The sequence below is a fragment of the Triticum aestivum genome, chromosome 6B (genome assembly GCF_018294505.1).
Source record: "Triticum aestivum cultivar Chinese Spring chromosome 6B, IWGSC CS RefSeq v2.1, whole genome shotgun sequence".
In the NCBI taxonomy this organism is placed as follows: domain Eukaryota; kingdom Viridiplantae; phylum Streptophyta; class Magnoliopsida; order Poales; family Poaceae; genus Triticum; species Triticum aestivum.
Window position 1 is genome coordinate 715380893 of NC_057810.1, and position 15184 is coordinate 715396076.

The following is a 15184-nucleotide window of genomic DNA, read 5'->3' on the forward strand; positions in this document are numbered from 1 at the left end:
TCATTTGTTGTCCTTGTGTTTCTTAGCTTGCCATGATGTTCCCCGTAGCCATTTGGAGATCGACACTTATTGCATCTTCCTGTTGCCAATAATTTTGGCTTGGTGTGCTAACTATTTAATCCTAGGTTCTTTTTTTTCTGCATGACTATTGCACTTCGAAGTTACAAAAAATTCTATTCTTAACTCCATGTGACAAGATTGTTTGCTCGGCTATGTGCTTGCTCACAAACGCAACATTATCTATATCTATATCTATACCTACTAATAAAGCAAGGTGATATTCTTGATTTCGTCCCGCTGGATGATTTTATCTTCTACTAAAAAGATATACGCGAGGTGGTACTAATTCCGAGACATATATATCTTATTCGGCGACGTGGATTGCCGAGCGTACACGCCTGGGCTGGAGTGAGGCGTTTGGCGGGATGGGCCAAGTCCGTTCGGCCCATAGCCTGCAAGAGCTCTCACTTTCATCCAAGCATGACTCCATCTCCTCATAAAATCAAATTAGAGCTCGACTCCAAATTTCGTTCATTGTGTGTCCGTGTGTGTAGGGGACACTCCCATTAGAGAACGACTTATACACCTGGGAAACTGATCCCTAATTTTTGAATATAAGATATAACTACGATACTTAATCGCTGCTACGAGAATAAACACATAGCTAATCCTTTTGATTTCCTCCTCATATCACAGGAACTCGCTGATGCCGCCCACCGCCAGCAAATCCAGGAGCCTGGTCCACTCCATCGACATTGTAGACAGCCAAGCTACTGTCACGCCGTGACAGCACTAACTGTGCCGCAGAAACTCACAAATGCCGTCGGGCGTGCCATCCTCTGGCAGCAAGTCTAGGAACCTGATGCTCTTCCTCGGCCCCACCAACAGCCGGACCATCGTCAATTGTGTCGGCATTAGCCAGTCCAGCATGAACACTGCCGTCCGCTGCTTTGGTCGTAAAGAAAAACGAATCGAGTCCCCACAGCAACGAGGAGGGCAAAGACGCTCCTGTGGGCCCACATGGAGGTGAACGAAGCCGTCGAAGCGGCCAAGGCGCCGCTGCTACAATTGTCGCGACAAAAGTAGGGGCGATCGCATAGATTTAGTTCGTCAACCTCGATTATTATTTGCGATTCTTCGGATCTGTGAGAGGTAGATTGGTTCGCCCTGGTTTTCCCAGGGGATGTTGGCCAATCAGGAATTACTGGGTATCTATATCATTTATTTACTTATGGTGGAAAATTGTTCTGCATAACAGTAGTTCTTGTGCCCCTTAGTGTATTTGTTCACATCTGTGGTCATGTATGCCCCTTGAGAAGATGTGAGTTGTCAGCAGCCACGTAGTTCTTAGCTTTTGTTGCATCATTCTTCTGGATAGTGAATAAAATGGCGTACCTTTTAGATTACTTCTTCACCAACTTATGTTCCACCATACAATGATACCATGGAAAAATAGCTATGTATAGTGCCGCTATAAATTTCAATAGGTACGGGTGCATGTATTTTTTTCTGTTTATTATCCGTTGCAACGCACGGGCCTTTTTGCTAGTTTTGTTAAAGGGTATATTGCGATGGCTGATTTTGGTAACTGATCGATCGGCCGCGTGGTTGCCATATCGCTCGTACATGCGCTAGTGTTTTTTTGTCATGTTTTTGTGTACCATGCATGGACACAGGGTGCATTTTTTTAAACTAGCAGGGGCGTGCTTTGATTGATGATGATCCTGACAAGGCATTGCTATAGCTTTCGTAGGGGCCTCCATTGCTCCGTCGGCGGGATGGATGGGAGAGCACGCCTCGCCTGTCGAGCACAGATGTTCGCGAGGCAGGGTACAACAATTAAACCAGCAGAGGCATTGCGCGTGGGATGGTGCAGAGATCCATGGCGAATCAGCCAGCATGCCAGTGGCATTGTTTGACTGAGTGTTTTTGAAGATGCAAATCATCATCCAAGGCAAGCTTTAGTGTTTTTTTGATGATTGTTTATGAAACAAAATTAGTGCTTGATATACTGATGGCATGTAGGCAGTAAGCATTAAGGATTTCCCATTGTACATTTAGTAAGGGGGGGGGGGGGGGGACGAACAGATGGGCTGCGAGGAGGTGGCGGGAGCGTTCCTTCGTAAGTGTGGCTGCTCACCACGCCTCACGGTCTCCCGTTGTGTTGTCAAGTGACAACTGATGGGAACACTGTTCCCGAAACCTTTTCCTCGTTCATCATGACGCTACTTTTTCGCTCCCCCACGCGATGGCAGATGGTTGACAAGAGAGGTGCACAGATGCACCGCCCCGCCCATCTGTGCTCGAGTTAATGCAGCGGCGCATAGGCACTAGCTTTGTGAGAGAAAATGGCCATGCCATACCATCGAGGTGATCCGTGTGCTCATCGTGACCACAAAATTCAAATTTGTAACCCATGCATGCGATGCTCCCTTGCTAGTTTGAAATTTGAATCTCTTCGCTTGGGAGGGAAAATGAAAATTTTCGTCCTCTATTTATGCAGGTGGCGCGGACCCTGGAAACCCATTCGAACAGTGGAGAGATGGCGCCCAGCAGCACCGTGTCCCCAAGCTCTAATCTCACCGAAACGTCTGGCTCCACGTTGACAGTAGGCGGTGTGCAGGTACGACTATCACATGGCAAAGGGATTGATATAGATCACTGTAATCAGATATTTTCTGATACTAGCAGTTTTAATGTGATCCAGGTTCTTAGTGACATTGTCGGGCTTGACGCTCTGTTTTTTCCTGATCACTCTTCTGGGGTTGCAAGCGTCGATGATGATGTAATTTTTTTCCTAGTTTCCATCCAAATCCCTCGTTTTGCGAGGCCAAATGATATGTGTTTGTGCACTGGCAGGCAAGTGTGCTGGGGCAAGGGCCTATCGTAGGTGCAGATGGTGAGGTGGAGGAGACGGTGGTGGATAATGTGAGAATTTGGATTTGTTACTAGTCATGACGAGAGGAATTTTTTTTGTGGTCTAATGTTGTGCGTTTGCAAATTTCTTGACACCAGGGTGATGTTGGGGTGGAGCTTCCTGTTTTCTCTTGTGAGGAGGAGACGGCGGACTTTGATCCTTGCATGGCGCATGCAGTGCAAGTAGAGGCATGCGCGCTGGAGGAGGGGGACCACATGTCGGGGACTGGTCCTGTAGGCGCTGGCTGTGAAGAAGATGACGCCGAGAGCCCTCCATGCAAGCGAGCAAAAATTTAGATTTGTAGATGCCAGTGCTGTGCTATTAGCGCGCATGCAAATGTACGTGCATGTTTTGTTTAGTAGGTGTGCTAAGTATCCTAAGTATGCATGGGCAAAACCATGTTTTTCCATTGTGCAAGGCTATGTGTTTAGCAAGTTAATCGATTTTCAAATTCTGTTCGCATCGACGGCTATGCTTGAGCAGTCATTGCTCATGATTTTGTGTTTATGAGCGCGTTTTTTTGGTGGTTAAAAATTGTTAATGGCCCTGGCTCATTACTGTGTGGTGGGAGAGATGGGGAGATGATATTTTGTGGCCTAGATAAGGTGAATACGTGGATGGTTGGGCAACCACTTGGTTGGTATACAGTGTTGAGCACATGGAGCTGTTCGGCCGGCACTTGACTATAAAATAAGATGTTGCTGGTACAGAGGGATACATCAACAACGCTAGCACAGCACCAGGGCTTGGCGCAGCAAGGAGGGAGGGAGCAAGAACAAAGGTGACTACTATTGCTCTCATCACTCGCTCATCTCTCTCTTTTTCACTCTTGCTGCGGTTTTCTGTCAAGTCCTAACACATTTGTGTGTTGCTGCTTTTTCTTTGATTTTGCTCGCAGCTTGCTGGTTGAGATGGGGCGGAGACCTAGGAACTACTCCCTCCGTTCCGAATTACTTGTCTTAGATTTGTCTAGATACGGATGTATCTAGCACTAAAATGAGTCTAGATACATCCGTATCTAGACAAATCCAAGACAAGTAATTTAGAACGGAGGGAGTACTCGTCTGCAGCTCAACCGGATCTTGCTTCTTCCTCTACAATGGCTGCCGCCAAGAAGATGCCCGTCCTGAACACCGCCTACAACGCCGGTATATGATCCAAACGATTGCCGGGGAGTGGAACCCGAACATGAAGTCTGTTTTCGCGGGGGTAGGGATGGAGCAGTTTTGCAAGCTCAAGGCTTTAGGCAATAATAATCGCATATTTTCCATGTCCCTGCTCGCTAGGATAGATCCCGAAACTATGAAGATGGACATGGGGGACGGAAACTTTGTTGTGGTTGACTCCAGGGAGGTAGGAAAATGCATAGGATTGAATCCTAGCGGGGAAAAGATCGATATCCGGGCTGGTTCTTGCTTGCCAGACCGGGAAGAGTTACTGGGGAAGTTGCATGCCATCTTAGAGACTGACATGCCCAAAACATGCAAGATTCCGATTGTGAGAGTTAAAAAGATAGTGCAAAACGCTAGCAAAGTAGCAATCGTGGGAGCGGAGAGAGAGAAAATGATGGCCGCGTGCACAATCCTCGCAGCATCCACAGTTCTTCTTCCTAGAGGAGCCCATCCGAAGATTTCGAATGAGCTGTTGCCTGTTCTTGCTGAGCCGAACAAAATATCGGAATATGATTTGTGTGACTAAGTAGTGGAGGGGTTGAGAGAGGCTGCAGCAAAACTGAGGGATGATTTGTTGCATGACCCACCTCAGCTTTCTCTTCAGGGGTGCCTCATTGTTCCTCAGGTTAGCCAAGCAAAATCCGTTCGTTTACTAGCACATGCATGCGAGTTATGCGAAATGGTCACTGATTTCATTTGGTTTAATTGACTATACAAATTGAAGATCATCTTCTGTGACTACCATGAGCATGGCATGGAAGGGTGTGAGCAGCTACCACTTCCTCGGATGGCGTCGTACTCCGATCTGTCGATGAAGCTTCAGATCCGCAAGCACGCAGCGAAGAACGGAGTGGATGCAGGCTTCGAGGTAAACAAATCGTCTTAAATGCTAGATTCTACATGGTTGCTAACATTCTTTTCGATTGTTCCCTTGCAGGTATCTGATATCCCCAGATCCCCGGCAACTAATGTGCCGTCCGGGAGTGCACCGCCCGCGTATTCTTGGACCGCCCCAAGCCCTGGTGTGTGCGCTGGCCCGCCTGGATTTGCTGTGGCCCCTGGGACAGAGATACTGAAGGAAATATGCCCTAGAGGCAATAATAAAGTTATTATTTATTTTCTTATATCATGATAAATGTTTATTATTCATGCTAGAATTGTATTAACCGGAAACGTAATACATGTGTGAATACATAGACAAACATAGTGTCACTAGTATGCCTCTACTTGACTAGCTCGTTAATCAAAGATGGTTAAGTTTTCTAACCATAGACATGAGTTGTCATTTAACGAAAAAGGGTTTCCCCCCGCTTTGTATTCCAAAGCAACCAACCGATACATCCAAGGATAGGTGCTGGGGCGGAAGCAGCACAGGCACACCCAAAAGAAACGAAAGAGAAACAACAAGAGAAAAGAATGCCGACAACGGCGGATCGACGGAAACGAAGAAGCTTCACGACCACTGCACCCACCGAAGATCTCCCACCATGCTCCAAGGCTCCGAAGCACCGGTACCAATCAGCACCTCCAAGAAGGACCGCGACGAAGACGACGCTGCTGCCAAGGGTTTCCCCCGGTACACGACGAGGCGAGAGGAAAGGTCGCCCCCGACGCCCTCCAGGAAGGTCCAGCGGCACCCACCGGCGTCGCCGCGTCGGGGTCGGACAGGCCGATAGGGGTTTCCCCCGATCCCAACCTTCACCTCAGGTGCTCCAGAGCCTGCCACCAAACCGACCACCATCTTGCGCCACCATGGTCAAGAAGCCTCCACGCCGTCTCACCACGGCACCACGAGGTGAGGTCTGCACAACAAGGGATAGGAGCCGGGACTAGGGGCCGCAGCACCGTCGGCACGCGGGAGGGCACAACCTCCACCGTCAATGTCGGTAGCCGACCGGACACACTAGCAGGAGCCTACCAGGCCCGTGTGCCCACAGGCCCGGCCGGGAACTCCATTCCCGGACAGCTCCCGCCATCGCGCTGCAGCAGGCACGCCATCGGCATCGCCGCCCCCCATCCGAGCCGCTCCTCCTCCTCACCGCACAGACGACGACGAAGCCACGCCAGGGACCGGCCCGCTAGGACCCAGATGGGGCCGGGAGGGCCCAGATCTGGGCCAGGGACGCGCCGCCGGCCACCGCACGCCACCACACCGTCCTGCTGCCAAGGGCAGCACCGCCACCACGCCGACCGCCGGCGACCGGCCGGGAGTTGTCATTTGATTAACGAGATCACATCATTAGGAGAATGATGTGATTGACATGACCCATTCCGTTAGCCTAGCACTTGATCGTTTAATATGTTGCTATTGCTTTCTTCATGACTTATACATGTTCCTGTAACTATGAGATTATGCAAATCCCGTTTACCGGAGGAACACTTAGTGTGCTACCAAACGTCACAACGTAACTGGGTGATTATAAAGGAGCTCTACAGGTGTCTCTGAAGGTACATGTTGGGTTGGCGTATTTCGAGATTAGGTTTTGTCACTCCGATTGTCGGGGAGGTATCTCTGGGCCCTCTCGGTAATGCACATCACTATAAGCCTTGCAAGCAATGTAGCTAATGAGTTAGTTACGGAATGATGCATTACGTAACGAGTAAAGAGACTTGCCGATAACGAGATTGAACTAGGTATTGGATACCGACGATCAAATCTCGGGCAAGTAACATACCGATGACAAAGGGAACAAAGTATGTTGTTATGCGGTTTGGCCGATAAAGATCTTCGTAGAATATGTAGGAGCCAATATGAGCATCCAGGTTCCGCTATTGGTTATTGACCGGAGACGTGTCTCGGTCATGTCTACATAGTTCTCGAACCCGTAGGGTCCGCACGCTTAAGGTTTCGATGACAGTTATATTATGAGTTTATGAGTTTTGAAGTACCGAAGGAGTTCGGAGTCCCGGATGAGATCGGGGACATGAAGAGGAGTCTCGAAATGGTCGAGACATAAAGATCGATATATTGGACGACTATATTCGGACATCGGAAATGTTCCGAGTGATTCGGGTATTTTTCGGAGTACCGGGGAGTTACGGGAATACGGGGAAGAGTATTGGGTCTTAATGGGCCTTAGTGGGAAGGAGCCAGGAGGTGGCGCGCGCCCGCCCCAAGCCCAGTCCGAATTGGACAAGGGGTTTGGGGCGCGGCCCCCCTCTCCCTTCCTTCTCCACTTCCCTCCTTTCCCCCCTTCTCCTAGTTGGACTAGGAAAGAAGGAGTCCTAGGACTCCCCTTGGCGCGCCCTCCTCCTAGGGCCAGCCTCCTCCTCCCTTGCTCCTTTATATACGGGGGCAGGGGGCACCCCATGACACACAAGTTGATCTTCGTGATCGTTTCTTAGCCGTGTGCGGTGCCCCCCTCCACCATATTCCACCTCGGTCATATCGTTGCGGTGCTTAGGCGAAGCCCTGCGTCGGTAGAATATCATCATCGTCACCACGCCGTCGTGCTGACGGAACTCATCCCCGACACCTTGCTGGATCGGAGTCCGGGGATCGTCATCGAGCTGAACGTGTGCTGAACTCGGAGTTGTGGTACATTCGGTACCTGGATCGGTCGGATCATGAAGACGTATGACTACATCAACCGCAGTTTCATAACACTTCCACTTTCGGTCTACGAGGGTACGTGGACAACACTCTCCCCTCTCGTTGCTGTGCATCACCTTGATTCTTGCGTGTGCGTAGGATTTTTTTTGAAATTACTAAGTTCCCCAACAGTGGTATCAGAGCCAGATTTTATGCGTAGATGTCATATGCACGAGTAGAACACAAGTTAGTTGTGGGCAATACAAGTCATACTGCTTACCAGCATGTCATACTTTGGTTCAGCGGTATTGTTGGATGAAGCGGCACGGACCGACATTACGCGTACGCTTACGCGAGACTGGTTTTACCGCCGTGCTTTGCACACAGGTGACTAGCGGGTGTCTGTTTCTCCAACTTTAGTTGAACCGAGTGTGGCTACGCCCGGTCCTTGCGAAGGTTAAAACAGCACTAACTTGACGAACTATCGTTGTGGTTTTGATGCGTAGGTAAGAACGGTTCTTGCTCAGCCCGTAGCAGCCACGTAAAATTTGCAACAACGAAGTAGAGGACGTCTAACTTGTTTTTGCAGGGCATGTTGTGATGTGATATGGTCAAGACGTGATGCTATATTTTATTGTATGAGATGATCATGTTTTGTAATCGAAGTTATCGGCAACTGGCAGGAGCCGTATGGTTGTCGCTTTATTCTATGAAATGCAAACGCCCTGTAATTGCTTTACTTTGTCACTAAGCGGTAGCGATAGTCGTAGAAGCAATAGATGGCGTAACGACAACGATGCTACGATGGAGATCAAGGTGTCGCGCCGGTGACGATGGTGATCACGACGGTGCTTCGGAGATGGAGATCACAAGCACAAGATGATGATGGCCATATCATATCACTTATATTGATTGCATGTGATGTTTATCCTTTATGCATCTTATCTTGCTTTGATTGACGGTAGCATTTTAAGATGATCTCTCACTAAAAATTATCAAAAAGTGTTCTCCCTGAGTATGCACCGTTGCGAAAGTTCTTCGTGCTGAGACACCACGTGATGATCGGGCGTGATAGGCTCTACGTTCAAATACAACGGGTGCAAAATAGTTGCACACGCGGAATACTCAGGTTAAACTTGACGAGCCTAGCATATAACAGATATGGCCTCGGAACACGGAGACCGAAAGGTCGAGCGTGAATCATATAGTAGATATGATCAACATAGTAATGTTCACCATTGAAAACTACTCCATCTCACGTGATGACCGGGCATGGTTTAGTTGATTTGGATCACGTGATCACTTAGTTGACTAGAGAGATGTCTGTCTAAGTGGGAGTTCTTAAGTAATATGATTAATTGAACTTAAATTTATCATGAACTTAGTCCTGGTAGTATTTTGCAAATTATGTTGTAGATCAATAGCTCGCATTGTTGCTTTCATATGTTTATTTTGATATGTTCCTAGAGAAAACTGTGTTGAAAGATGTTAATAGCAATGATGCGGATTGGATCCGTGATCTGAGGTTTATCCTCATTGCTGCACAGAAGAATTATGTCCTTGATGCACCGCTAGGTGATAAACCTATTGCAGGAGCAGATGCAGACGTTATGAATGTTTGGCTAGCTCAATATGATGAATACTTGATAGTTTAGTGCACCATGCTTAACGGCTTAGAATCGGGACTTCAAACACGTCTTGAACGTCATGGTGTTGGGGAACGTAGTAATTTCAAAATTTTCCTACGCACACACAAGATCATGGTGATGCATAGCAACGAGAGGGGAGAGTGTTGTCCACGTACCCTCGTAGACCGTAAGCGGAAGCATTAGCACAACGCGGTTGATGTAGTCGTACGTCTTCACGATCCGACCGATCCAAGCTCCGAACGTACGGCGCCTCCGAGTTCAGCACACGTTCAGCTCGATGACGATCTCCGGGCTCCGATCCAGCAAAGCTCCGGAGATGAGTTCCGTCAGCACGACGGCGTGGTGACGGTGATGATGTTCTACCGGCACAGGGCTTCGCCTAAACTCCGCGACGATATGACCGAGGTGGAATATGGTGGAAGGGGGCACCGCATACGGCTAAGGAACGATCCGTAGATCAACTTGTGTGTCTATGGGGTGCCCCCTGCCCCCGTATATAAAGGAGCAAGGGGGGAGGCCGGCCGGCCCCTTGGGCGCGCCAAGGGAGGAGGAATCCTCCTCCTAGTAGGAGTAGGACTCCTCCTTTCCTACTCCTACTAGGAGGGGGAAGGAAGGGGGAGAGGGGGAAGGAAAGGGGGGGCGCCGCCCCCCCTCCTAGTCCAATTCGGACCAGAGGGGGGTGGCGGCGCGCGGCCCATGCTGGCCGCCCCTCTCTCCTTTCCCTTAAGGCCCATATGCCCAATACTCTCCCGGGGGGTTCCGGTAACCCCTCCGGCACTCCGGTTTTCTCCGAAATCACCCGAAACACTTCCGGTGTCCGAATATAGTCGTCCAATATATTAATCTTTATGTCTCGACCATTTTGAGACTCCTCGTCATGTCCGTGATCACATCCGGGACTCCGAACAAACTTCGGTACATCAAAACTTATAAACTCATAATAAAACTGTCATCGTAACGTTTAAGCGTGCGGACCCTACGGGTTCGAGAACTATGTAGACATGACCTAGAACCATTCTCGGTCAATAACCAATAGCGGGACCTGGATGCCCATATTGGTTCCTACATATTCTACGAAGATCTTTATCGGTCAAACCGCATAACAACAAACGTTGTTCCCTTTGTCATTAGTATGTTACTTGCCCGAGATTTGATCGTCGATATCCAATACCTAGTTCAATCTTGTTACCGGCAAGTCTCTTTACTCGTTCCGTAATATATCATCTTTATAACTAACTCATTAGTCACAATGCTTGCAAGGCTTAGGTGATGAGTATTACCGAGAGGGCCCAGAGATACCTCTCCGACAATCGGAGTGACAAAACCTAATCTCGAATTATGCCAACCCAACATGTACCTTCGGAAACACCTGTAGAGCACCTTTATAATCACCCAGTTACGTTGTGACGTTTGGTAGCACACAAAGTGTTCTTCCGGTAAACGGGAGTTGCACAATCTCATAGTTGCAGGAACTTTGTATAAGTCATGAAGAAAGCAATAGCAATATACTAAACGATCAAGTGCTAGGCTAACGGAATGGGTCATGTCAATCACATCATTCTCCTAATGATGTGATCCCATTAATCAAATGACAACACATGTCTATGATTAGGAAACATAACCATCTTTGATTAATGAGCTAGTCAAGTAGAGGCATACTAGTGACTATATGTTTGTCTATGTATTCACACATGTATCATGTTTCCGGTTAATACAATTCTAGCATGAATAATAAACATTTATCATGATATGAGGAAATAAATAATAACTTTATTATTGCCTCTAGGGCATATTTCCTTCACATGGACCATATGAGATGTTCCAGGAATTGAAGTTAATATTTCAAGCAAATACCCGAGTTGAGAGATATGAAGTCTCCAACAAGTTCTATAGCTAAAAGATGGAGGAGAATCGCTCAACTAGTGAGCATGTGCTCAGATTGTCTGGGTACTTCAATCGCTTGAATCAAGTGGGAGTTAATCTTCCAGATAAGATAGTGATTGACAGAATTCTCTAGTCACCATCACTAAGTTACTAGAACTTCGTGATGAACTATAGTATGCAAGGGATGACGAAAACGATTCCCGAGCTCTTCGTGTTGTTGAAATCGACGAAGGTAGAAATCAAGAAAGAGCATCAAGTGTTGATGATTGACAAGACCACTAGTTTCAAGAAAAGGGCAAAAGGGAAAGAAAGGGAAACTTCAAGTAGAATGGCAAACAAGTTGTCACTCCCGTGAAGAAGACCAAAGTTGGACGAAAGCCTGAAACTAAGTGCTTACACTGCAAAGGAAATGGTCACTGGAAGCGGAAATGCCCTAAATATTTGGTGGATAAGAAGGATGGCAAAGTGAACAAGGGTATATTTGATATACAGGTGTTTGATGTGTTCCTTACTAGTGTTTATAGTAGCCCCTGAGTATTTGATACTTGTTCGGTTCCTAAGATTAGTAACTCAAAACAGTAGTTACATAATAAACAGAGACTAGTTGAGGGGAAGTGACGATGAGTGTTGGAAATAGTTCCAAGATTGATATGATCATCATCACACACTCCCTATATTTTCGAGATTGGTGTTAAACCTAAATAAATGTTATTTAGTGTTTGCGTTGAGCATGAATATGATTTGATCATGTTTATTGCAATACGGTTATTCATTTGAAGTTAAAAAATAATTGTTATTCTGTTTACATGAATAAGACCTTCGATGGTTATACACCCAATGAAAATAGTTTGTTGGATCTCGATCATAGTGCATATTCATAATATTGATGCCAAAAGATGCAAAGTTAATAATGATAGTGCAACTTATTTGTGGCACTGCCGTTTGGGTCATATCGGTGTAAAGCGCATGAAGAAACTCCATAAAGATGGATTTTCGGAATCACTTGGTTATGAATCATTTGATGCTTGCGAACCGTGCCTTTTGGGCAAGATGACTAAAACTCCGTTCTCCGGAACAATGGGACAAGCTACTGACTTATTGGAAATAATACATACCGATGTATGCAATCCAATGAGAGTTGATGCTCGTGCCAAGTATCGTTATTTTCCGACCTTCACAAAATGATTTGAGAAGATATGGGTATATCTACTTGATGAAACATAAGTCTGAAATAGTTGAAAGGTTCAAAGAATTTCAGAGTGAAGTGGAAAAATCATCGTAACAAGAAAATAAAGTTTCTGCGATCTGATCGTGGAGACGAATATTTGAGTTACGAGTTTGGTCTTCAATTAAAACAATGTGAAATAGTTTCATAGCTCACGCCACCTGGAACACCACAATGTTATGGTGTGTTCGAACGTCGTAACCGCACTTTATTGGATATGGTGCGATCTATGATGTCTCTTACCGATTTACCACTATTGTTTTGGGGTTATGCATTAGAGACACCTGCATTCACGTTAAAAGGGCACCATCTAAATCCGTTGAGACGACAGCATATGAACTGTGGTTTAGCAAGAACCCAAGTTGTCATTTCTTAAAGTTTGGGGCCGCGATGCTTGTATGAAAAAGTTTCATCCTGATAAGCTCAAACCCAAATTGGAGAAGTGCATCTTCATAGAATACCCAAAGGAAACTGTTGGGTACACCTTCTATCACAGATCCGAAGGGCAAGATATTCATTGCTAAAAATGGATCCTTTCTAGAGAAGGAGTTTCTCTCGAAAGAAGTGAGTGGGAGGAAAGTAGAACTTGATGAGGTAACTGTACCTGCTCCCTTATTGGAAAGTAGTTCATCACTGAAATCAGTTCCAGTGATTCCTACACCAATTAGTGAGGAAGCTAATGATGATGATCATGAAACTTCAGATCAAGTTACTATAGAACCTTGTAGGTCTTCCAGAGTACGGTCCGCACCAGAGTGGTACGGTAATCCTGTTCTGAAAGTCATGTTACTAGACCATGATTAACCTACGAACTATGAGGAAGCGATGATGAGCCCAGATTCCGCAAAATGGCTGGAGGCCATGAAATCTGAGATAGGATCCATGTATGAGAACAAAGTGTGGACTTTGGTGGACTTGCCCGATGATCGACAAACCATAGAAAATAAATGGATCTTCAAGAGGAAGACGGACGTTGATAGTAGTGTTACTATCTACAAAGCTCGACTTGTCGCAAAAAGGTTTTTGACAAGTTCAAGGTGTTGACTACAATGAGATTTTCTCAACTGCAGCGATGCTTAAGTCTGCCCGAATCATGTTAGCAATTGCCACATTTTATGAAATCTGGCAAGTGGGTGTCAAAACTGCATTCCTTAATGGTTTTCTTAAAGAAGAGTTGTATATGATGCAACCAGAAGGTTTTGTCAATCCTAAAGATGCTAACAAAATGTGCAAGCTCCAGCGATCCATCTATGGACTGGTGCAAACATCTCAGAGTTGGAATAAACGCTTTGATAGTGTGATCAAAGCATATGGTTTTATACAAACTTTTGGAGAAGCCTGTATTTACAAAAAAGTGAGTGGGAGCTCTGTAGCATTTCTGATATTATATGTAGATGACATATTATTAATTGGAAATGATATAGAATTTCTGGATAGCATAAAGGGATACTTGAATAAAAGTTTTTCAATGAAAGACCTTAGTAAAGCTACTTACATATTGAGCATCAAGATCTATTGAGATAGATCAAGACGCTTGATAAGATTTTCAATGAGTACATACCTTGACAAGATTTTGAAGTAGTTCAAAATGGAACAGTCAAAGAAAGAGTTCTTGCCTGTGTTGCAAAGGTATGAAATTGAATAAGACTCAAATCCCGACCACGACAGAAAATAGAAAGAGAATGAAAGTCATTCCCTATGCATCAGTCATAGGTTCTATAAAAATATGCCATGCTATGGACCAGACCTATTGTATACTCTGCCCTGGTTTGGCAAGGAAGTACAATAGTGATCTAGGAGTATCACTTGACATTGGTCAAAATTATCCTTAGTGGAATAAGGATATGTTTCTCGATTATGGAGGTGACAAAAAGATTCATCGTAAAGGGTTACGTCGATACAAGTTTTGATACTGATCCAGATGACTCTAAGTCTTAATCTGGATACATATTGAAAGTGGGAGCAATTAGCTATAGTAGCTCCGTGCAGAGCATTGTAGACATAGAATATTTGCAAAATACATACGGCTCTGAATATGACAGACCCGTTGACTAAGCTTCTCTCACGAGCAAAACATGATCACACCTTAGTACTCTTTGGGTGTTAATCACATAGCGATGTGAACTAGATTATTGACTCTAGCAAACCCTTTGGGTATTGGTCACATGACGATGTGAACTATGGGTGTTAATCATATACAGATATGAATATTGATGTTAAATCACATGGCGATGTGAACTAGATTATTGACTCTAGTGCAAGTGAGAGATTGAAGAAAATATGCCCTAGAGGCAATAATAAAGTTATTATTTAATTCCTTATATCATGATAAATGTTTATTATTCATGCTAGAATTGTATTAACCGGAAACATAATACATGTGTGAATACATAGACAAACATAGTGTCACTAGTATGCTCTACTTGACTAGCTCGTTAATCAAAGATGGTTAAGTTTCCTAACCATAGACATGAGTTGTCATTTGATTAACGAGATCACATCATTAGGAGAATGATGTGATTGACATGACCCATTCCGTTAGCCTAGCACTTGATCGTTTAATATGTTGCTATTGCTTTCTTCATGACTTATACATGTTCCTGTAACTATGAGATTATGCAACTCCCGCTTACCGGAGGAACACTTTGTGTGCTACCAAACGTCACAACGTAACTGGGTGATTGTAAAGGAGCTCTACAGGTGTCTCCGAAGGTACATGTTGGGTTGGCGTATTTCGAGATTAGGTTTTGTCACTCCGATTGTCGGGGAGGTATCTCTGGGCCCTCTCGGTAATGCACATCACTA

At 45.6% G+C, this 15184-nt stretch overlaps 1 protein-coding gene and 1 long non-coding RNA gene across 2 annotated transcripts; both read left to right on the forward strand.

The window, feature by feature from the left end:
* The first annotated feature begins 2531 nt into the window (after positions 1-2531).
* On the forward strand, positions 2532-3372 carry LOC123139939 (uncharacterized). The gene is made up of 4 exons (XM_044559653.1): positions 2532-2623; positions 2708-2785; positions 2860-2928; positions 3016-3372. Exons 1-4 carry the CDS (start codon positions 2543-2545, stop codon positions 3211-3213), a joined length of 426 nt encoding a protein of 141 aa, XP_044415588.1. The 5' UTR covers positions 2532-2542; the 3' UTR covers positions 3214-3372.
* A 272-nt stretch (positions 3373-3644) lies between these two features.
* Positions 3645-5274, forward strand: LOC123139940 (uncharacterized). Its single transcript, XR_006469706.1, has 4 exons — positions 3645-3698; positions 3816-4714; positions 4814-4957; positions 5027-5274. It is a non-coding gene; the product is annotated as an uncharacterized lncRNA (long non-coding RNA).
* Positions 5275-15184: the final 9910 nt, after the last annotated feature.